This window comes from Daucus carota, chromosome 8 (genome assembly GCF_001625215.2).
Source record: "Daucus carota subsp. sativus chromosome 8, DH1 v3.0, whole genome shotgun sequence".
Classification (NCBI taxonomy): Eukaryota; Viridiplantae; Streptophyta; class Magnoliopsida; order Apiales; family Apiaceae; genus Daucus; species Daucus carota.
This window is the reverse complement of record NC_030388.2, coordinates 18,592,542-18,617,375: the sequence shown is the minus strand read 5'-3', so window position 1 is coordinate 18,617,375 and position 24,834 is coordinate 18,592,542. Positions and strand designations below refer to the sequence as shown.

General features: G+C 34.0%; 3 protein-coding genes across 3 annotated transcripts; 1 reads left to right on the top strand and 2 right to left on the bottom strand.

Moving 5' to 3' along the window:
- Window positions 1–12,455: 12,455 nt before the first annotated feature.
- On the bottom strand, window positions 12,456–17,170 carry LOC108197830 (mitochondrial ATP-independent inner membrane protease subunit 1a). Its single transcript, XM_017365539.2, has 5 exons — window positions 16,985–17,170; window positions 16,665–16,889; window positions 16,387–16,497; window positions 14,954–15,020; window positions 12,456–12,808 (listed from the first exon to the last, which is right to left on the bottom strand). Exons 1-4 carry the CDS (start codon window positions 17,099–17,101, stop codon window positions 14,973–14,975), a joined length of 501 nt encoding a protein of 166 aa, XP_017221028.1. The 5' UTR covers window positions 17,102–17,170; the 3' UTR covers window positions 12,456–12,808; window positions 14,954–14,972.
- Window positions 17,171–18,737: 1,567 nt separating this feature from the next.
- LOC108197355 (chlorophyll a-b binding protein, chloroplastic) lies at window positions 18,738–24,822 on the bottom strand. The gene is made up of 3 exons (XM_017364943.2): window positions 23,960–24,822; window positions 23,679–23,688; window positions 18,738–19,254 (listed from the first exon to the last, which is right to left on the bottom strand). Exons 1-3 carry the CDS (start codon window positions 24,748–24,750, stop codon window positions 18,853–18,855), a joined length of 1,203 nt encoding a protein of 400 aa, XP_017220432.2. The 5' UTR covers window positions 24,751–24,822; the 3' UTR covers window positions 18,738–18,852.
- LOC108197448 (chlorophyll a-b binding protein, chloroplastic) lies at window positions 20,773–21,803 on the top strand. Its single transcript, XM_017365073.2, has one exon. The coding sequence runs from the start codon at window positions 20,898–20,900 to the stop codon at window positions 21,690–21,692; it is 795 nt and encodes a 264-aa protein (XP_017220562.1). The 5' UTR covers window positions 20,773–20,897; the 3' UTR covers window positions 21,693–21,803.
- Window positions 24,823–24,834: the final 12 nt, after the last annotated feature.

The following is a 24,834-nucleotide window of genomic DNA, read 5'->3' as shown; positions in this document are numbered from 1 at the left end:
ATTAATAAGTATAAAGAATTCAAACGATATATGGATATATCGATAGATGATATTTATGGGAGGTGAGAATATCAACACAATGATTATTTTTTATACCTGAGTTGTTCATTGAGCTACATAATATCAATATATAGCGAAATGGAAAGAAAATATTAAAATTAAACACGAAAAATTTAAAAATATAATCTGGATAACACAATTTCGACAATGTCTTATAATGCAGGAGAACATAATAACATTCCGATTCAAAATATGTTGACCGTAAAAGAAAATTGTATTGATGTGATTTTTTAGAATAAACTAATTTTAGTTGGACATTATAAAAGATTTTATTGCAAGTTTTTAAAATGGATCCAACCCATTTCAAATGAATAGTGTTCATAATTGTATTAAGTCCAGTTAAATTTTAGAATCCTGATTAATCCCATAATGAATGGAAAGTCCTCTAAATACTAAAAACTTTTAAAATGTATGTAGCACATAATGAAGAAAGAAGAAAGAGTTATTTAAAAAGGTTAATATTAGTTAAAATTAAAAATATATTAGTACAAGTTCAGTACGTGAAAAAATACACTAATTATGTTTACATATTTGGTAAGCGATCAGGATGTATTCAACTGGGATTTTAATGGATTGTATCCGATTTTGATTTTGTGCAGATCATTGATAAAATGTCATATGTCGCAGAGTTGTTATAGATTATTTAGGATTTAAACACAATATTTCTAAATCTCATGGATTTTCGTGAGATTTCAAAAAACATAAAATACATTGAACAATCCCACATAAAATCCATCATTTTATGAAATCTAATAAAATTCATAAGTATTTGAATACCATCAGATTTTAATGGATATTAAATAATTTCAATTGAATACCATCAGAATTTAAAGTATAATTAAAATTCTAACTGAATATACCACCAGATTTTGTAGCATAATTTAAAATCCCCAATTTAATACCTCAAGATTCGTTTGTATTTTTAAAATCCGAGTTGAATGTTCCTCAGATTTTATAAATGAAAAAAAGTTTCTTTAAAATCACAATTGAATACACCCTTAATTGTGTTGAATATTTACTCCCTCTGTCCCATTTAATTCTATACGTTTCTTTTTCACTGCTCGACACGCATTTCAATGCTCTTATAAAATATAGTTCTGGAACTTATTTTTGAGATTTTCTTTTTCTGTATAAAAATATAACATCCAAACTTTAATTCAGAAAAGAAAAATTTTAAAAATAGATTGCACAACTACATTTTATAAGAGCATTAAAGTCCGTGCCGCGTCCCCGTCCCCGAATGTATACTACTCAGGGGGGACGGAGGGAGTAGTAAATTAGACGGGCCATATAAAAGTTCCTGAAAAACTGTTAGTTGCTGTATATTTAGTTCGATCTAAGACTTTGAGTTTTCAAATTATATTGATAACTCGAGATGTTAATCAAAATTTTAAATTGCTTATAATAATAATCTATTAAAATATATAAAAAGTAAAATGTATTTAATTTATTAATATCTTTGCGAGTGAGTTTTAATAGATATTTTCTTGTGATATCCACATTCTTCTCGGATATTATATTTTGACCATAATCTTTTAGATATTATCTACAGATATAGATATTAGAAATGGATAACATTATTACATATCCCAACAAGATTTTTACCATTTTGTAATAAATATCAATATCCAACTTAATTCACCATTTACATATCACTCTTTCAGTCATCGCGCGGGAAACAAAAGCTCAGAGAGAGAGAGAGACAGCGAGAGAGAGAGACAGGGAGAGAGCTCATTTGTAGTATTTTCGCCCGATCACCGTCTAATTACCACCGCTTCTTCGAGGTACTTTTGTTTCTTCACTTATAAAACTCCGAGTTTCTTCATAATCTCTATTTTTTGCACCCTTTCTCTCTCAATCGCTTCGTGATCAGCTCTCTAAATCATAGATGCATGTATATATATCAATGTATGATGCAGTTATTATTTGATAATAGTGATATCCGTTAAATAGTGTAATCAATGTTTATTAGTAGCGTTTTTGGTTCAATTTTTTGATAATCTGTGATGTTATTGCTGATTAACATGACTGTGAGTTGATTGTTGTGATTTGCATTGTGAAATTACCGGAATTGTGGTTCCGACTTCCGAGTGTGCAAAAATTTGATGCTTATGGAGGGATTTGATTAGAATTTTTATTAAATTAATTGCGTTTGTGCTCGTTCGTGTTTTTCTATCTTGTTCCTGCTTCGTAAATGTTTTGATGTTTCGGGTACAGGTTGCACCTTATAAAGTTTGGCTTTATTTTACGTTGGTTTATGAATGTCTGTTCTTGGTTTTATACGTTATAGGAATTTAACGTGTTTAAGAAATATGGTTCGTGGAGCATATTTGAACTGTTAATACACTATGGTTATAATTTTGAAAAGAAAACTCGTGGCAACTTCAGCACATTGTATTAGTTGACGAGATAGCTAGGCACACCACACTCACATACTTGAAGCTTTCAGATTAAGTGTTATGGTACTTCTGTATCTATTTTTACTTTTCCGCTTGGGGGTAGGCAGTATCTTGTTTCTTAGAAATCAAGTAGTTTAGAGAAATGGCAAAAATTTTGCTTCTTATTCCTGTTATTCAAATGATTGTTTTAAATTAGGAAAGGTGATTTCGTCCACTAAATTACTGATCATCGGAAATATATACTCAATTCAGATCAAATTATGAATAGAAATACACGAGAGTCTCTTTTTTTTTTTTGTAAAGTAATAATTGTATAAACTCAACAAGTCAAAAAGTATAGTAGGGCATACCCTAGGGCATTACGATAGGAACAGCCTACTCATTGAGCTAAAAATGAAGCCAAAAAGGAAAACAATTACAATGGAACTACTCCAGTCAAGGAAGAGATAAGTCTGAACTATATATATATGCAAAACCGAAACTAATACAAGAATGGAAGAAAGTTGGGATCAGGTTTAATTCTATATATCCTTCACCCTCAGGCTAGTAGTAAACCGCTCATGGACAACTTCTTTGATCAAAACAGCCAGCTGACGCATTGTATGGCTAGTAGCTTGAAATATCCTTCTATCATCTCTTGCCAAATAAAGTAACAAGCAACTGCAATGTAGAATTTTCTAAGCTGTGTGCAAGCTATTCGAACTTCGAATTTAAAGCAGCCCAAAATTGTTAATTAATTCACACTCCAATCAGTAGGTGTATTTAATAGTTATTATAGGCCATTTCGGTAATTTGATAGTATGCATAGAAATAAGTATCCTGAATATTAAAGAGCAGTTTACTGGATAAACAATATGGCATTATGTATTTCAGTAGTTACCTAATTATAACATTATCTATTAATAAATCACAAATTTGTCATCCTCTAGTCTTTACTAAGGCACAAACTATCAGTGTTGCAGAAGTTATATACTACAGTACTATCTGTTGTGTTTAATTGATAGTCATTTGAGAATTTTGTTGTTTTTAAGTGTTCAGTTAAGTTAACAAATTCTCATATCTAGAGAAGTTTTGATGGTTATAAGCAGCTGTGCTTTTTGTGCCCTTTTATCAGTTTATTCCTAATTAACATAAAGTTTTCTGTAATATTCTTGTTCCTTATAATTATTAGCTAATTTAAATTCACTTGTTGAACTGAGTTGAATTAGATTATTTTCTCTTGTAGGAATTTTGTTGGTTCATCAGATGCTTATGAAATAATCTATTTGTCCATCTGAATTAGCCATTATTTATATTTTTCCCCTAATGCCAACTACTTTTCAACGTTTGTTAATTTTTTTTATAAAGAGAAGCAGATATGGATGTTAACTATTGCATATGATATACGAGCCGGGCTAGAAATATACTATTGTACTATAATATGTCACCTGGTCACTGGATAATTACATAGACTCATGTATACTATTAAGTGTCATATACATTTCCTTTTTATTTCAGGATGCAAATGTTTAAGTTAGTACCGATTGTCTATTACTGGCTTTGCGGAATATCTTCAAAGTATGAGTGTAAGGATGTGGCAGTACTGTGTTTTGCTTCTACTGTTATGCTTATTATGGAAGTGTTGGCTCGCAGAGGGGCAATAACCAAGTTTCTAATTAGAATCCACGAGTGGCATGGGGTTACTATTATGCTAGGCGTTTTGACAGATTTGGTACACGAGGGCGTGATGAAACACCCCAAGGCACTTGGAGCTTACTATTATCTCATGTTCGTAATTTCTGAGTTGTTGTTCATTGCATTGTATGCTACTGAGGAGATATCGTACAAGGTGTCACAAGTACTAACAATGCTACAAAGTGGTTACCTATTGGTCCATCTGATCACGGGCGATGATTCATCAGCCATAGCTTGTGGCATTACTTTGTTACCTTGCTGGATCGTGAAGGTAAGATCATATATGAATTTTGTTCTTTTCATCAGTTTCTGAACTTTATATAATATATGTGTGTGTATGTATATATAATTGTTTCATGAATCAATTGATCTGTAGAACTCACTTTCTTTTTAATTCAAAAAAGGTACTTCGATTGGCTGAGCTAAGGACTTCGCTCTCTTGAAGACGATGTTATGAGCAGTGAAGCTAATAGAGGTTGCTGCTGCGATCAGACATTTTGGGGGCCATATGTTGTCAAGCTGCTGTGAGAGTTTAGGAGCATGATACTCAAACTACAGCTTGAATGTAAAACAGCTGGTTTTCGTTTGGCACTCCATGAAACTAAAAAACCAATGATAAATTATATAGATTTCACAACTTGAGACGAAATGATATGGTGAATCATTTCTATCAAGTCTTTCTGGATCATTTATTTAGTAATTCTAGAGAAGGAAGACTTCTAGAAAATTTATATCAGTAAATTAAACACACAAGGACACATGTATTTAATCAATGTCCTGTCATCCTGCGATGCCTAAGGTTCATTACACAGGCGCCAATACACTTCCTCCTGCCAGCTCTCATTGAAGTCTATTCGCGAATTGCAGGAATAGGCATGAAAGCTTTCAAATGGGGCTGTTTTGCTCTCTTGAAGATAGAAAAATAACATTAGCAAACCTATATAGCAAACTTAATAAGTAAACAAAATTCAGAAGATCAAAGCTATGTTGAAGTAGGCATGTTTTGGCATTATTATCGTCGCAAATAAGAAACTCTTCACGGGAGTTGGCTGACTCAAATGGACAGCATTCCAATTGTTGCCAAATTTTGAGACACAGCAGCATGTACTTAGTTGACCTAGGACAAACAGTAGTAATCATGGAAACCTGGTTAGGGTTTCTTTATAGGGTATTAGTACTGGTTAGGGGTTGTGCTTTAATCTAATGTCCCCGTTGTCGCCCCAGCTTGACCATCCAATAATGTTTACCATCTTCTGTACCAAATCCAACAGCCACAAAACCATGATCTAACTGTGTTCCACATATATAGTCCAGTAAGCACCCTGGATAAGGCCAAGGAAATGCTGTCGGGACTCAGTTCACTTCTTCACGTTACAGAAGCTCCTGTGGGGAAGAGAGAGATTTCAGGAAATAATGGCAAGTATTGTGAGGCTGAGATGAAGAGGAAGAACCAGACAAACCTATGCGACATGTTGATTGTGATATTGGAACTCCCGAGGTTGAAAATAATTGTTATTTATTGCCGAAAACTAAATCACAATTTTATACTCAAATTATTAACACGTTGAAATAGTTGTAGATAAATCGGTCACCATTTCTATTCTGCAATAAAGATTGGGTTGGATTAGCCTATTTTCCGTAGGTCATATATCTTGGAAGTTTAGTGGGATATCAAAAATGCGACGATGCAAAAACTTACTACTTATAACTGAAAATAATAGAACTCAACAAAAACACCATAAGCCACAAGGTAAGAAATTTTCTGTCTTTTCGTCGTAATAATTGATACCATTTACGACAAAAGTTTTTCATCGTTTTTCCTGGCGTCTTAAATTTAAAAAATGGTCGGTAATTTAAGTTGTGTCACAAATTTCAATACCATTGCAAGTTCACCCAAGTGAACCCCACTGCTCAAGTTATCAACCACAATATATGACAAAAATATTTGTCGCATGTTAAATGTGAGCCTAGTATACTTACGACGGATAAACCGTCGTTAGTTTAGCGACGTGGATCCAACGATCTTATTTTTTATTGTAATATTCGACGAAATATTCCGTCATATGTTTGCCACGTGGATCCCACAAATCAACTTATCAACCACAATATGTGACAAAAATGTCCGTCATATGTAGTATAAACAATTAAAGTTATGACGGAATTACCATTGTAAGTTGTAAGTTGTGTAGTATATGTTTATGATTATGCTTTGAGTTTACGATAGAAAAAGATTTGTAGCTATCTTACGACGGGAACTTGCGACGACGCGGGAGAATATTATTGCTATTAATTAGTTAGTGTCAAATTCTTTTTATGCGCATCTTATAATACGTGAGACTGGTGTTTGTCGTATATTTGTGGTATTACATATGACGGTTGAGTCATTCCGTCGTAATTAGTTATGCGCCTCCGCCTTTTTCGTCGTAAGTTTTCTATGATAAATAGCCATAATTATTGTAGTAATATGTCTTCTAAAATTTATACTTTTTGATGCCCACATTCAAGTGCCGCAACAGCATAGTCCTAGCCTCCCAGGCCGGCTCTGTCTAAACAAATATAAAATATATAATTTGTAGCCATAAATTTATAATGAGTTCTTAAATATGTAAAACAGATAATAACTTTTTATAGAATAATAAATCAAATTAAATATTATTATGAATAATAACTTCTCTAATTTAATGAATTAAATACAATATTATAATACACATATATAATAATTCACATATTTAAAATTTTCTTACTGACTAATATTACTAATTTTTATATTCTTAAAAACGTACAAACATCATTATTACAAATTCACTTGACTTAAGTTCTTCAATAATCTTTTTTAAAATAATTTGCATTGAAAATTTAAGTTGATCTTTTCTAATATGTATAAATGTGTGTATAAAGAGGAACCTGTACCCTCATGCCTATCATATTAAGATCATTAATTATGCATCAATATTCATAAAGTATCAAGTGATAATTATGATAGTACTTTTTATGATTCTTCTACTCATGTCATTGATATAGTGGGTGTTTGAGAGGAGGGCTTCTGGGCTTAAAAGCCTAGAAGCCCACTTCTTGTTTTTTCTGTGCCTTTGGGTATTGGTTTGAAGCACTTATAAATGGTATAAGAAGTCAAAGAAAAGAAGCTCTGAAACCTCGCTTTTTTTGCCTATCAGCTTCTTTTTCTTTCGATTCCTCCTGCTTTTTATTTTTTATTGCTGTTATCACATCATGTTATCTCCGTGACTCCATCCATTGAATATAAAGATTAAGCTTTTGTCCTCATTTTAATAAATACTCAAATATATTAATATTATATATTAATATTTATATAAATTGTTAAACACACTTATATATCACTTAAATATTTAAATTTGAGACATTTTAGTCTGTTACAATATATAATTTCAAATCATAATTTCACTTATTTAAATTTGGTTAAATCTTTTCATTCATTCCTATATTATATTTTTAATATAATCTTAAGAAATAAATAAATGAAACTTATAACAAAATGTGAGACAAAGCAAACCAAAATTCAATTTTTTTATATGATATAAATATTAATCTAATCTAATATTTTCATCTAACTTTACTCAATGTATTTCGTAAATATCAAATAATATATAACAAAATTACGAAACTATACCAACTTATAAGTTAAGCTATCCAAACACTTAAAAAATTATAAGTCACGGTATCCAAACACTTCTAATAGTTTATAAGTCCGAACCAACTTCTCACTACTAATTCACTTCTTTATTTTAAGCAATAAGTCACTTCTTTTAAGCTTAGCCAAACGGCCCCTATAATATCATTGATAGAAGTGCGCGAGAATGTGATTTAAATAATTTTGGAAGAGAAATAAAATATAAAACTGATTATACAGAAGAACAAACATAGAAAGTATTGGGCTACCATCACGAAGAACCCCACCTTCAACAGTCGAGCATCTTGAAGATATCTTTAAGCGCAACAAAGAACTATATGACCTGTAGTAGACACCCTAGGCAATAAAACTTATCCCCAGCCTCACTAGTCAAATGTCGAGCATCTTGAAGATATCTTTAAGCCTAACAAAGAAACTATATGACCCGAAGTAGACACCCTAGGCGATGAAGCTTATCCCCTACCTTACTGGTCGACTTTGACCTTATTTTGAGGTCATATCTGATATTCAGAGTTTGCCTTAATTTGTAGCCCGCATTACCTGCACCGAAACAACAGGCCCTTTGTTAATCCATAAAGAATAAGAATAGACTTAATATTATTAGAAATACCTGAAAAGATCATATTCCTAAAGTGGAAACATAGACGCACTCCTATGAACGTAAAATATATATCAGATTGGCCGACTCAACTTGAAATTGTCAAGTCATTCACAACCGTTTAGTCAATAAACACGAATTTTTTTTATCAAACTTTATATTCTACTTTCATTTATTTATTGCAGGCATTACAAAAAATAAGCCTTTTTACGATGGAAATTTAGCCTTCAATCCATCGCAAGTTTTCAATTTATGACAAAAATATTCCGTCATTTTTTCTCGAATAGTAAGTTTGAAAACCGTCACAATTTTCAACATTCATTGCAAGTACGATAAAGTGTTGCAAGTTTAACCTGGTGGCCCCCATAACTTCCTGTAATAATAGCTTCACTTACGATGCATAACTCATCATAAGATAGCTAATTTATGACAGAAACTTCCGTCGTATATAACTACATTTGTGATGAACATCCATCATAACTAGAACTTACAATATAAATATCCGTTGTATATTTGAATTTATATTTTATGTGCTGTATTTTCTATATTCTTGTCATTTTATAGCATTCAAAATATGTCCAAAATCTGTCCACGCATCCATTCCTTATTTAATATCGTTTACTACTATAACAAACATTTTAACTAATATAAAAATCCAACCAAATAAATCAATCTGCAATGTCATAATTTTCATCAAAAAAATCCAACAAATATTCATACACAAACAACACATATTCATACACAAGCAAAAGGTTAAACATATCAACCATCAATAAGGACCTCTCCAAGAAACAACAACATGGGGATGACTCATGTCACCGTTTTCGGAGTCGATACAAGCCCATAAAGATAATTTTATTTGAAATGGGCACCTGGAATAAACATGAATAGATGAGATTGAGTAATACAATATAAATGTTTGTTAATTATGTAACGGAGATCAGATTAAAACTGAAGGTAGAGATATGATATACATCTGATAAAATAAAATCAGACGAGAAGCCAACATCTTCGATGTGAGTAAGATTTGAATAAGAACCATCAGCTAGATGTAGTTGTTATTGGGGAATAACATATTCGAATATAAATAAATCACAACATATATGATGGGTTGTTCCAGAATCAATAAACTACGGATTTATAAAAATTGAAGAAGAGTTATCTAACCGAAGATTCTTCCTCATTGATCTGAATGTTTAGTAAGGCCATGATGCAATCATATTACTTTGGCGTGAAAGAGGGAGTAATAACATGAGGTAGTGACTGATGAGTATTTGAAAATCAGGAAGCATAGAAGTTGTTTCGACCAGAGAAAAGGTCTCATATATCATAACTATTTCAAGTAATCCCCGAAATACTAGAGTTGTGAAAAATGATCCGCAATATTACTTATTAACACCGGATAATCCAGTGTTTTGATTCTCACAAGAAAACGCTATATCATGCTGCAATGAGGTCTAAAATCACTACAAAACGTAACACGATTTGGTGTTTTAGAGTGAAATACTACATGAAATAGCGTTTAAGACTGCAAAACGCTACACGATCTGCCGTTAAGAAGTGAAAGATGGATGAACGATACACGATCTAGTGTTTTGGATTGCCAAATGATATTTGGAGTCATTTTCTCAGGAGTGATATTAGAGACCTTATCATTAATTAAAAGATCGAGATTAATTGAACCAATACTCTTTGGACAACGACTACAGAAGTTGAATCGGAACTACAATCAAAGTGGACTGTTGAAGACTTGTTCTGAATATGTGGCGAGGATGGTCAAGAAATATGTGGAAATGATAGCGCTGGTCCTTTGTGCGACCATGACGGTGACAATGGTCACAAACTGGCCTATATCTTTTAGTAGCAGATTGAGGGCGAGGCGAGGCATTATGAATTTGGATGGTAGCACATCAAAGGGACAGCGCTACTATTATTTGATTCCAATATAAAATATTAAATATTCATAACATGCACAAATAATTTAAGTAAAATTTTGTTTTTTAATTTGATTCTATTACAGAAGCATTTAGGACAAAGATGGTTCTACCACCAGTTTGGATATATGATTATTTTTCAATGATTTCTTGAAGGAAATTGACGAAATTTTATTTTTTAATTAAATATTTGATAAATAATGAGATTGATACATGTATGTAGTAAGTATATATAGACTAGGAGACGAGATTTCTAAATCCCAAGCGTCCAACACAAATTATTAAAATAAAAGCCAATTCGACAAAAAGCTTTTAAAAACACCGTGCACCCAGGTAAATAAGGAACCAGATGAATACAAAGATTAAACAAGCATCCCACACCAAAACCACGTAAGTCTTCCCCCAAAGTCCAGGGGCGTAGCTACGTTCACCACAGGGGGTTAGTTGCACCCCCTCACTCTCTAATATCCTCTTCTATATATTATATAAAATTTAATTTTTAACCCTTAAAAAATATTTTTTTTGACCCCCAAACATAAAACATTTGATCCAAAAGTACATATATATACTAAAAAAATGAAATCATATTTTCTATCGTGTGCCCAAAAGCACACAATAGGCACTAATTTTTACGAGAATATAATAAATTTTGATTGGTGGATAATAATAAATGTTAATAGGCTTCTTGTTTTCACACCAATTCCACCAATAAAAAAAAAACTATTTTCACGAAGTGAGAAGTTAATTAAGACTTATAAGACCATAAGTGATTAAAATGTTTGAGGAAGAAGTAGAAGTGCGGAAACAAAAACTAACATTTTCAGCTTTTTATAAGTGCTTATGGCTTTTTACACAAACGAGTCAAGAAAAGTAGAAGCCGGCTTCTTATCGAAAGAAACCAGAAGTGGCACTAGCCAAACACACACCTTTTGCACTCTTAGCACACACATTAGAAAGACCGAATTTTTTTATGAAATTACTTTTCGACCCCTGCCATGTATTCTGGCTACGCCTTGCCCAAAACCCCATAGTAACTAAGGTAAACAACATCAAAAAGGCACTCAACACTCGGGATCTAGCCCTTCTGTACCAGTCTCAAAAGAGCGAAGAAAAAGTGGATGTTTTGTTAATAGGAACAAGAAAATGTTTAGCGGTAGCAATATAAACAATAATACTTGGGATTCTTGTTGTTTGTAGGTCATCTGTGGAACAAAATTGTGCCCTATTATTTTATTGAAAGAAGCATAAGATTCGTCAGAAAGACCGATTACATAAGAAAAATAATCTAATAAATAAGTATTCTAAAAAGGATTTAAGAATGGGTTTAGAGTCATATAAATTATCTTTAATTTAATTTTGAGGCACTACAACTGAGAGGGGTATATCGAGCAATTCATAATTCAGATTCCTCAATATATCACTTTTGAAAAGTTGTTCATTCTATTGCAAAATCATTTATAAGCCTTTCATAATCTAGACTTGGAAGCATATTGGTCTTGATTGATTACGTGCACTATCCATTCAATTTATATCACACCTTTGACATTATTTTTATATATATATTTGATGTTTGTTTAACACCCCACCCCCCAAAGTTCAGGATCCATCTGTTTTCTGTCCAGAAGTGATGAAAGGATGAAGAAATGGAAAACAAGTTGGTGATCTGATCGCATGAAGCCAAAATTACCTTGTTTTATCACTTTTATTAACGTAAATATCATGTTGTACATTCAGGATAAATTTTTCTCCAAGAATGTTACACTTTCAGGATAAATGGTTAATTAACCGAATAAATTTCATTTTTTTTTAATTTTAAAATTCTTGTCATATACAGCACCGCACCTCACACCTTAAACTACACTTCATGGTTTTATCATCAATTATCCCCGTCAAAAAATTATAGACATCAAATATGAATAAATTTCGTTACCCATTTTTCAAAAGGGGAAATAGAATGATATTTTTGACCATAAATTTGGAAAATAATATTCTTGTACAAATACTTAAAATTATGATATTTTTGTCATTTTTTCTGCATATCTGGTGACTTGCATTGTCAAGGAAAATAGTGCCTTTAAATTCCAGTGTAAATTACTGGTGATATATTACTAAATTTGGTGACATGAACACAAAACAGAGCTGATATATGAACTTGTATAAGAAAGAGAAACAATTTGAATATCATCACTATTCGGAAACACGCAAATCACCTATCTGTGTATCAGAAGTTACCAACAATGGTAATAAAGTAATCTACACTTTTTTACCGATGGAACTTGCAACAAAATTCTTCATTCACCAAGTGCACCGGAAATAAAATCAGGCACCCTAGACTTTTGAGCAACTGTATGATTTTTATGAGTATCAAAACTAATCTTAAGCTACAAAATTGTCCCCGACCGTAAAATGTCTACAATTTTAGTAAATTAGGCCTGCATGGTTATTCCTGTTCCGTCACAGACCAACATGTTTATCCCTGTTCAACCAGAGACCAGAAATTCAAGTACACAAATAAAAGAAAATTAAAGTAATAAGAGCTTTGAAAAATTGTTTCTACGCATATTTTTATAAATTAACATAGTAAAATCAAACAAGTAACTGAATGCGAATGAACATAAATTTTTGACTGAACATATTTAATAATTTTGGATGAAGTTGGCATTTAATCTGCAAAGGGGACTGTCTATTGCCAGCTCCAATAAGATAGAAGTATACTATTTAAACCCATATTTTCATGACCATAGTTACCCGGTTCACGGGTCGACCTCGGGAACCGTGAACTGGTACGCTCGTTCCGGAACGCGGGTCGAAGTCGACCCGGAATGCCCGGGATCGCGTTCCAGTTCTTCATTTCCGGAAAACTCTAATTACTTACCGACAACTATAAAACGAGGATGAAAGTAGGAAGATAGAGGTGAGTAGCGGTGCTTGTGATATGTATAAATGTGAATATATGTATGTAAAATTGTTTGCTTCAAAAATTGAAGAAAGTATATGGAGAAGATGAAGTAGGGAAGAAGACAGTGGGGAGAAGATGACGCGCGCGGATACCGATGTGATAAAGTCTTGGGCATCAGAGAGTTGTACAGTTGTACGTAGTGACTAATAATAATCTCCTTTTGCGCTTTTTATTAATGTTTTTTTAATTAAAATCTTTAATGTCCATCGAACACAATAATTGTTTAAATATTACTACTTTTATCAAATTTGTGAAAAAAAAGTTATATTTGCACTTTAATTTTAATAATTGAATAACATTCAAAATTCAAAAACTATCATCTTTACACCAATTTGTATAAAAAAAACACGAAATCAACTAGCATAATTTTTATTAGAAAAGAATTTATTGAAATCAAATTATAATTGTGGTGATTCACTATTATTTATCTTACCTATTTTTATTTCATTTGATTATTATTCAATTTGAACTAATTTCAAATTATATATAAAAATATATAAATTTTGATTGATTGATATTCTAGTGAAATTCTTAATAAATATAAATATTACTTTATAATATAAAATAAATAAATTTTTATACTTTTGATGATGTTAATTTAATAAGAATTAAACATAATAAATATAAAAAGCTAAAATAATAGTCATAATATATATATATATATATATATATATATATATATATATATATATATATATATATATATATATATATATATATATATGGGATCCTTAATTCGACCCGCGAACCCGATTCACGGCTCCTCGTACCCGATTCATCCAAACTCACATTCCGCATACCCGAACTCGTACCGCGTACCGGATCGATCCACGATCCGTGTAACTATGTTCATGACTACCATGAATCTTAAGCAACTGCACTGAAATGTAAATTATGATGAAGTGGAGTAGAAATTAACTTAGCAGAACTTAGTCCTGTCAAACCTACAGATTGTCAGAAGAAGGGTGCATGATACTCCTCACATCCCAACTCCCAAGCCCACTTTATATATTAGTAAATCTTCAGAATTAAGCCTTTTATTCGTTAACCTATAGAGTTGGTCATAATATAGTAATACTATCTAGTGATCAGACATGATATAGCATGTGGATTTATCTCTCCAATTAATATGAGAATGAAAATAAAATATTGAGATTTTTTTTTTTGAATATAGAAGAAAAGTTGCTGGTACATGGGAGCTACAGGTTACTAGGAAATGCAATATCTGGCTTGCAGTTATATTTTAGTACACATTAGTAAATATAAAATGGCATCCGGGTATTCATCTATAATAACATATATGCATTCTTGAAAAGCAATTCCCATTTCCCTACACTACACTTCCCGCATTTTATCTCTTAAATTTATCTTGCAAGTTGTAATCAGGGAAGAACTCCCTACATTTAAAATAATTCAACAAAATTACAGTTGGTTCCATGTTGATAAGGTCGTACAATAATGAGCAAAAGGATGATACTTTCAATAAGACACAAAGAAGCTAACAAAAATCCATGTATATATATGTAAATAAAAGTTCCAAAATTTTACCAAAAGAATATACAACTAGAAAACATATGATCCCATTTCATGCTAATTCTAATTTTTCTTGACAAGTAATACAAGATCATTCATAATTAACACTGTGAAGCGCTAATGACATACCTTCATATATTAAATCGCCTCATATAGTTCTCCTTTCCACTGATCCAAAAGATTCAAAAGGCCATACCTAAGTGTTGAAAAGTTTAGTTTGGAGATGAGGGTTGCAATTATATTAAAATCAGAATTATACAAAAACCATGAAACTTGTGAACAATAATTCAAGTTAAACTCAACGAAAGTATCAAAACTATGACTTCGATCAATTCACTGAGTCAAGTACATGGTCTCATATAGGTGTCAAGTGAAATAATTCAGATAAAACAGTTTCAGGCATTCAGTTAGACAGGAAATTATACCTAGCAATAGTCTTTGCTTTAAATGTCTCTCTTTGACAGGCTTTCTGTTCTTTGTATAATACCAAATGATCATAGCTATTTATAATAAAGATGAATTATTTCATTTACATAAAAGTGTGTTATTATATCTAGCAGGAGGCAGTCACTTGATTGAAATTTACAATTTAATATCACCCAAATTTATCTTAGTAAGATAGCTCAGACTGTAGCACTACAGGATCAAGAATGGAAACTAAATTTATTGGTCTGTAATTAACAAAAGGGACCATTGGTTGGCATTCAGGAGTCCTGTCATGTAAAATCAAATCATAATATTTTTAGTATCTCAAAATCAGTGGTTATTACTTGGTAGAAGTGACAATGTCTGACACATCCCAGTGGTTATTTCACAAAGGCCGTGATATTTGTGAAAAAAAGTACAATGTTAAACTCAAAAAAAGGTATCAAAATTATAAATTGGATCATCTTACCAAATACCAACTCAAGTATGTGGTCTCCCATAGGTGTCTAGTGAGCTAAAATAGTTTCAGACTTTAAATTACACAAGAAACTTATACCAAGTAATAGTCTTTGCTTCAAATATCTCTTTTTGACAGACTTTCTGTTCTTTGTATAAATACCAAATTATCATAGCCTTTTATAATAAAAGAAGTATATATTTTATATTCATAGAAGTTTGTTAGTTATCTGCAGGAGGCAGTCACTTGATTGAAACTTTACAATTGATATCATCCATATTTATCTTAGTATAAGATAGCTCAGATTGTAGCACTGAGAAATCATGTATGGAAACTAGATTTATTAGCATGTAATAACAAAATAGACTATAGGTTGGAATTAAGGACTCCGGTCATGCAAAATCCACCCATTATATTTCAATATCTCAGAAGTAGTTATTAATTAGGAAACAACTGAAAAAGGACAACACACTATTTCAATTACATACACAACCAGAAACCCGGTAATATTAGATTATAAAGTTGCTTGGCAAAGCTCCTAATGAAAGATATGGCAGCAAGCAGAAGTTAAAAGAAAGCAGCCAAGAGCCATTAAACAGGAAATTTCAAAAACACAGCCAACATTGAACATCCTAATTACTTGGGAAACATAAATATAAACATCAAAAAAAGCACTCACTTTCCAAAAAATTCTGCCTTGGATCATTCCATAAGGAACAGGACCAAAGTTCTTCGAATCCCTGGACATGTACTTGTTATCGCCCTCAATCCAAACATGCCCTTTAGGCACCTACACAAAAAAATCAAGATTTTACAAATCAAAAAATCACATACACTAAAATCCCAATAAGCCCAAATCAAGAAAAACAACTTTATTCCCAAAAAACAAACCTAATCGAAAAATCAAAACAGCAAACACATTAAAAACCCAAAATCAAGAAATTCAAGTGATCATACAACTATAGTCTCGAATGTATCATCCCTCTCAGGATTGAGGCTGTATCTAACATCATCACCTTCCACACCCACAATACGTTTAGTAACAATCTTTCTAGGATCTTCAGGCGACCTAATCAAAACGATGTCGTTTCGACCCACTTTCCCCAACCTCGTTGAGATTTTCTCAGCCAACACATAATCACCACTGATATTGAAAGTGGGAAGCATACTAGGACCAAAAACCTGCGGAACCCACAAAAGATTAAGCATATTATTAGATAAACACTGAGTTGTAATGAAGAATTTGTGTAACAAAGATAGATACAGAGGATACATACATAAGCAGGGGTGAAAACGTAGGTGGTAGTGAGATGAAGAGCACAGAAAAATTTAGTGACTATTAATGTTTTGTCAAATGCTTCCTTAACTAAGTCACTCCACAGCTTGCTGTTCATGTCTGTTATTGTGTTTGTTCTCACAAGAACACAATGTTATGTCCCAGCCTCCTTGTGGGAAAGAGTTATTAGGATGTCTTATAATTATGTTTAAATAATTTATTTAATTTTTTCATTAAGTTTATTATGCATATTTGCTTAAAATTATGCATTCTGTTGAATCTATTATTTATTTATTATTTTTAATCAATTAATTATTATTTTGTAGCAAAAAAGATTATGTCGGACAAAACTCTAAAAGTAAATTTAATGTTATGAAAAAACGTGAGATGTTTGATGGAAGTTTTTAATATAATAAAATTCTCATTTTTGATCCAAGTATTGGGAAGGGTCATTATTTCATTAGATTAGATAATCTTTAGTTGAGTAAGTAGGAAAACTTGGGTTAATGATGTTGCATTGGATGCAAGATGTATTAGAGCTTGATATGTGAAGCAAAGACTCAATTATATATGCAGGTATGTATTACAAATTATGGAATGGTATGTTTGATAATTATGCTAGTAAAACTTCAAGTCTGTAAGAAGTATGAACCATTTCTTGCAAAAGATTTTAGTATCCACTGGTTCTGAGGTCTGTCAGTTTCAGGTTTCTGCTTCACGATCATTCTATTCCCAAAATTTACCATAACTAGATTTCTGCACGTAGTTGATGATAATGCAATATCATTAATTGTTTTTGATCGGCTTCAGATTAATTTAATAGGCTAAGCAGTGTTTAGATAATCATATAGCAGATGATGCTCAGAAACCTAAGTACTAAGACTGATGCAAAAAGAGAAAAGAGATAAATTCTATGGACACCTGATAAACAACAGAGTATTCTTTTCTAGCCACTGCTGAACCATAAACTCCATATACCATTAACTAAATTATTGACTGCAGATTGGCAAAATGGATGGAAATATTTATAAATACAATTTGTTTTTCAATGTAGAAATTCTATGCGCATCAACTGCAGGTAAGCATGAAGCATTTCGCAATGGAGAGGGTGCTGGAGAGAAGTACTGAAAACAAACCAGTACCTACAACTTTGTTTCTTAACTTGGATATTTTAAAAATAGTCTATAATTAGTTTTTGAGTTCAATCTCTGACCTGCATTGTTCTAACTTTGACAGTCATGTTTCACAATTTCAAACTAATATACTTTCGTTTCCTTTCATTTCCAAGATTCTGAACTGATGGTGAATTGAGCTGACGGAGCATTGGACAACACCACCTGTTGGAAAAATTAAGATAAATGAAGTCTTTTGCTGGGTCTGAGTTTGAGTAGATTGGAAGTTCTGTTCCATACCTAGCCAATGCACTTGGATTTAAGAAGGCCTTAGATTTGGGAAAATAATGGCCGGTTCGCTTCATAATTGAGTCTGATTGCTTGTTAGTCATTCAAGCCATTCTGAACTAACAAAATTATGATTTCTCCTCCAGGTTTAATGATATCAGATTGCAAAGTATTGCTTCATGAACTTAATTATCCGCCTTTCGTTTATCAAATGGTTTGCAACTTCAGTAGCTCACCACGTGGCTACAATTGCTAATTGTACATTTTTATAATACAATGCTTCAACTTCTATTTTATCTCTATGTAAAAATGATATATAATCCGTTATATTTTTTAGGACCATCTCTTTGAGGATTGGTTGAAAATCAGACCTTTCTCCGCATTAGAAAGTAAAAGTTTGAGACTGATTTACATCACACAAGCTAATTACAGTTACTATTTTACAGGTGAAAAAAATTGAAACACTCTTTCACTTTCCGGGGACAAAGTTGGTGGCGAAGGCCCAAGCATTGTTGTTTACAGGGTCTGCAAGGTGGTCAGCTAAGTTCTCTAATGGTCCCTTTCCTGTCACAATAGCTTGTACAAAGAAACCAAACATCGAGAACATGGCTAGTCTTCCATTCTTCAGTTCCTTCACCTTAAGCTCTGCAAATGCCTCAGGATCTTCTGCAAGGCCTAATGGGTCAAAGCTTCCTCCGGGGTAAAGGGGGTCAACAATTTCTCCTAGAGGTCCTCCAGCAACACGGTAACCCTCAACGGCCCCCATCAAGATGACTTGGGTAGCCCAGATGGCCAAGATGCTCTGAGCATGGACTAAACTTGGGTTGCCCAAGTAGTCAAGTCCACCCTCACTGAAGATTTGTGATCCAGCCTTGAACCACACAGCCTCACCGAACTTGACGCCATTACGCGCCAAGAGCTCTGGGAAGACACACCCGAGAGCCCCAAGCATGGCCCATCTGGAGTGGATCACTTCAAGCTCCCGGTTCTTGGCAAAAGTCTCGGGATCAGCTGAAAGCCCAGCTGTGTCCCAACCATAGTCACCTGGAAATTCACCAGTGAGGTAAGACGGCGCTTCACCAGAAAAAGGGCCTAAGTACTTGACACGGTCTGGACCGTACCATGGGCTGTTAGACACCGGGGCCTTGACAGACTTCCTCATAGAAACCCTTCCATTTCCAAAGAGCTCTGATGAAGATGGAGCTACTTGAACAGCCTTTCCTGCAAATGAAGGAGAAGAGAGGGCCATTGATGAAGCAGCCATTGTATTGAAAATGTAGAAGCTGAGGAAGCTTTGTGGGTGATGTTTGTTGGTAGTATTGGTGAAGAAAGAATTGTTTGGCTATGTAAGTATTTATACTGCCCTGGAGATAGCCTATCAGTGATCTTGCAATATCCTTATCTGTGTTTTGATTGGAAGATAAGATCTTGTGGCTCTTTGTGTTTCTGCGAACCACCAGTTTCGTATATCTAGTTGGTGGAACTCAATAATGAGCCATCTGCAACAATTTCTTGATTTGGGCTTATTAGTTGTCATTTCCAGATTACTCCATATCAAGTCACAGACTGCATGAGCAAACTCGACCACCTGTGTATTCGTTAATTACTTGTTATATTCAAAAAATGAAATGCATTACTTCAGTTGAGATTTATCATAATTATTTCATTACATCTCACTGCATTGGAGTACAGATTGCTTAGAGTGTAAAGGATTGTAAACACTATGGAGCGTATATACTAAACGTTCACCACAACTGCGTCAGAATGTCTACTTAAGAAACACATACATTTGATTAACTACTAAAGATTACATTTTAACAAAATATCACCATCATTTTTCTAAGTTTATAAATCTAATAAGTAAGTGATCCAGCAGGAACTAGTAAAACTCGACGTTATTCTTTCTTGGCTATAACTGAATTATCACTCTTTGGCACTTTGTGTAGGAAAAATTCAGCCACAAGATATAGCAGTCTACACTCTACAGTAGGCAGAGCATATCTTTTGTCACACACTGTTAACAAATTACCACCAGTGGCTATCCTGACTGCTAAGCCTCTGAAAAACTTGTTAACGAATTTTATTAACTTAATTTTGTCATAAATCATATTCATTTGCATTGACATATATGCAGACAGTCTTGATCCTTCAACGGTTATACAACTTCTATTAGCCAAGGCATGTGATACAGATATAACATTATCACATTGTACTCGTGGCGATCAAGAATTGGTTCTCTCTAACAACTTATTGTCAAGTAGATATGTCGCTGCACAGAGTGACACCTAATACATCCATGACTACTTTGGGGTAGAGAGGTTGCCAATTGGATGAGAAAATAATTGTGTTATTAGAATATGATGAACCAATGAAACAAGACTAAGAGATCTCCAAAGATAAACACTCATAGTCCTTTACACTTGTATATACTCCTTATTCCAACCTATTCAGCACAAACTCACAAACAACTTACTTGTCTATATTTCTTCTAATAGTTTTTACTTTGATTCTGCAATGGCTGCTTCAACAATGGCCCTCTCTTCGCCAGCTTTGGCCGGAAAGGCAGTCAAAGTAGCTCCATCTTCATCTGAGCTCTTTGGAAATGGAAGGATTTCCATGAGAAAGTCTGTCAAGGCACCAGTGTCTAACAGCCCATGGTATGGTCCAGACCGTGTCAAGTACTTAGGCCCTTTCTCCGGTGAGGCCCCATCTTACCTCACTGGTGAATTTCCAGGTGACTACGGTTGGGACACTGCTGGGCTCTCAGCTGACCCCGAGACTTTTGCCAAGAACCGTGAACTCGAAGTGATCCACTCCAGATGGGCCATGCTTGGAGCCCTTGGGTGTGTGTTCCCAGAGCTCTTGGCTCGTAATGGTGTCAAGTTTGGTGAGGCCGTGTGGTTCAAGGCTGGATCGCAGATCTTCAGTGAAGGCGGACTTGACTACCTGGGAAACCCAAGTTTGGTACATGCTCAGAGCATCTTGGCTATTTGGGCTACCCAAGTTATCTTGATGGGGGCCGTTGAGGGCTACCGTGTTGCTGGAGGACCTCTTGGTGAAATCGTCGACCCACTTTACCCTGGAGGAAGCTTTGACCCATTGGGACTTGCTGAAGATCCAGAGGCATTTGCAGAGCTCAAAGTGAAGGAACTGAAGAATGGAAGACTAGCCATGTTCTCGATGTTTGGTTTCTTTGTACAAGCTATTGTGACAGGAAAGGGACCATTAGAGAACTTAGCTGACCACCTTGCAGACCCTGTAAACAACAATGCCTGGGCTTTTGCCACTAACTTTGTCCCCGGAAAGTGAGAGACATAGTTTATTCAGTTTGTAATATTTATGTTATGAGTAGAGTGTGCAATGTAAATTGATCTCATTTTTCAGTCCAAAAGGTCTAATTTCCAAGGTGGTTTTTACTGATTTTGCTGATATGCCTAGCTGTTTATTATGCTATTTTGTTCTTTGAGGCCTTTTCTGGCGAACAATACATACGTGGTAGAAAAGCAGATAGTAAAATTACTTGAACAAAAGAAATGAACTGCATTTTTATGTTAAACATCAGTCGTTATTCCCAATTTTCGCAGGTAATCAGTTTCATTCACATATCTGAGCTTACTGATAAGCGAAATAAGAAAATCATAAAGAGTTCAATGGCTGGCCTACATTTTGCAATAAACTATATTCCTAAACATATTAAAGTAAACAAGGGCTATCTGTTTTACTGGTTTTCTACACTTCTGTTACTCAAATCTGATGCCCTTTTTGGAAATTTCCTATCTGATGCCTTTTACCTAACTTGATGCTTCCTTAGCTGATCTTCACTCTGTGTTTTATTGAAAAACTGCACAATCCTATTAATTCATTTTGTTTTTTCTCTCTGAAACAGTCTTGTCGCCTATTCTACTATTGTAAATTCAGTCTTGTGCTTTGCCTCTAAAGCATATGTATCACGAATGTATTTATAAAACACTAGACAAATAAAATCTATAACGCAATAACATAAGAACAAGTGACAACTCTTTATAGAACTGTTCTAGTACTAGTGAGTTGATGGTTTTATTGAAAAGCAATTTTGAAGCGGAATGAGATATCAATTTTTATATTTGTTATCACTACAACAGAGAATACAAGTATGGTGGATATGGTATTACTGCACTTCCCTACTTCCTGACAGTGTATGGATCACTTGGTTCAGAATTTGGAAACATGCAGGAAAACCTTGAAACTGGAAAAACTGTGGAACAATATATTGAGAGGTAATTACAGTGTAAATCCTGTGATCGTGAATTTCAGGGATGCTCAACAATTATTGTAGTTGGATTAGATGTCGTGTTTAGAATCATATTTGACTTGTCAGTCGACGCATATAATCTCCAGAGAAGATGGAACTGTCACATATTATCTTTGTAGAACAATACTTGTGTGACAACAAAAGACGTCTACTGGAAATTCACTGTTACTGGTGAAATATTCATTGCTAGTACAGAATTTGAAAATCCAACAATAAATAGGGATAGCCCTGCTTATACTGGAACTTTACTCGAACCGTGCTGATGCAGGAGACTTGTAAGCAAAAGAGATCTCTGCCTAGTTTCTTTTGAGTTCTGCTATTCTATTCTTCGAAAAGAGCATAATAAAATATAGCACAATCATTAAACAAATATCATGCAAAGCATAATCATAGTGAAAGACCACTTGAGGAATAATTTATCCAAACAGCTCCATCACAACTTCCTCTTCAAGTTATTTCTTCTGAAACCCCTGTCAATAATTCTACCTTAATCATCCTCTTCTATAATCATTTCCTTGATTCTTACGGAGGATTCCATCTAAACAGATAGAAAGAACGAAAGTAATTGTGTTTAGCTACTGATACATTTAAATACAATTGTTGTTATACAATGATGACTGTATCAAGTGTGTTGCAAGAATGTTTAGAAAGTAAATGTAATATATGAGAGTGTGAAAAATCTATTTGGAAGTAGTTATATCTTTTTTAACAGATGTACCAAAAGCTATACATAACCATCTGGCATTGTAGAGTTTTATTGAATACAAAACAGGGGGAAGATATCCTACTTTGCTAAATATTTTTTTCTACATAAACGATCGGCTATAAGCACTCTCATAAAGGAAAACTCTTTTTACTTCAAACCATTGTCTAACTCTTTTTGTGCTTAAAATTATGAAGTTTTATATCACTGCTACAACATAAACATTCTCAAATTATCACTGAAGCTTTGTCAGGCCTCATATGCAATGGGAGTCGTCTAACCCTTGGAGAACATTACGCACAAATTTAAGACTATATATTGCATACAATTTTCAAATCCCAGCTCATATTAATTTTGGAATCTCATACAAAATTAACAAGTCAGATATATGAAGAAGTTGAAATGTAAAAGACAGAAGACTTAAGAAAGTAAAAGAAGAAAAAAAACATTGCAGATTAGCAGCATTAGAACTTAGAAGCAAATTAAAAATCATTATTTTGCCATTAAGAGATCGTACCAATTTACACCACACAGAATTCTTAAACTACATTACAATTACAACTGCAAAAGACTATCTCTCACTTTCCGGGAACAAAGTTGGTGGCAAAGGCCCAGGCATTGTTGTTTACAGGGTCTGCAAGGTGGTCAGCTAAGTTCTCTAATGGTCCCTTTCCTGTCACAATAGCTTGTACAAAGAATCCAAACATCGAGAACATGGCTAGTCTTCCATTCTTCAGTTCCTTCACCTTAAGCTCTGCAAATGCCTCAGGATCTTCTGCAAGGCCTAATGGGTCAAAGCTTCCTCCGGGGTAAAGGGGGTCAACAATTTCTCCTAGAGGTCCTCCAGCAACACGGTAACCCTCAACGGCCCCCATCAAGATGACTTGGGTAGCCCAGATGGCCAAGATGCTCTGAGCATGGACCAAGCTTGGGTTTCCCAAGTAGTCAAGTCCACCCTCACTGAAGATCTGTGATCCAGCTTTGAACCACACAGCCTCACCGAACTTGACACCATTACGTGCCAAGAGCTCTGGGAAGACACACCCGAGAGCTCCAAGCATGGCCCATCTGGAGTGGATCACTTCAAGCTCCCGGTTCTTGGCAAAAGTCTCGGGATCAGCTGAAAGCCCAGCAGTGTCCCAACCATAGTCACCTGGAAATTCACCAGTGAGGTAAGATGGAGCCTCACCGGAGAATGGCCCCAAGTACTTAACACGGTCTGGACCGTACCATGGGCTGTTAGACACCGGGGCCTTGACAGACTTCCTCATGGAAACTCTCCCATTTCCAAAGAGCTCTGATGAAGAGGGAGCTACTTGAACAGCCTTTCCAGCAAATGAAGGAGAAGAGAGGGCCATTGATGAAGCAGCCATTGTACTGTAAATGAAGAAGAGAAAGCTTTGTTTATGTTTGTAGGCAGTGTTGGTGATGGAAGAATGGTGAGGGTCTGTTATTAC

Bases quoted from the DNA above. Each gene is read 5' to 3' on its own strand.
- LOC108197830 (XM_017365539.2), bottom strand. From the start codon at position 17,101: ATGAACAGCAAGCTGTGGAGTGACTTAGTTAAGGAAGCATTTGACAAA. The intron at 16,498-16,664 runs GTATGATCACTT...TTTTTTGTGTAG, and splicing joins ATACATTCGAGACTATAGTT to GTGCCTAAAGGGCATGTTTG. The intron at 15,021-16,386 runs GTGAGTGCTTTT...TTCAACACTTAG, and splicing joins AAGGCAGAATTTTTTGGAAA to GTATGGCCTTTTGAATCTTT.
- LOC108197448 (XM_017365073.2), top strand. From the start codon at position 20,898: ATGGCTGCTTCAACAATGGCCCTCTCTTCGCCAGCTTTGGCCGGAAAG.
- LOC108197355 (XM_017364943.2), bottom strand. From the start codon at position 24,750: ATGGCTGCTTCATCAATGGCCCTCTCTTCTCCTTCATTTGCTGGAAAG.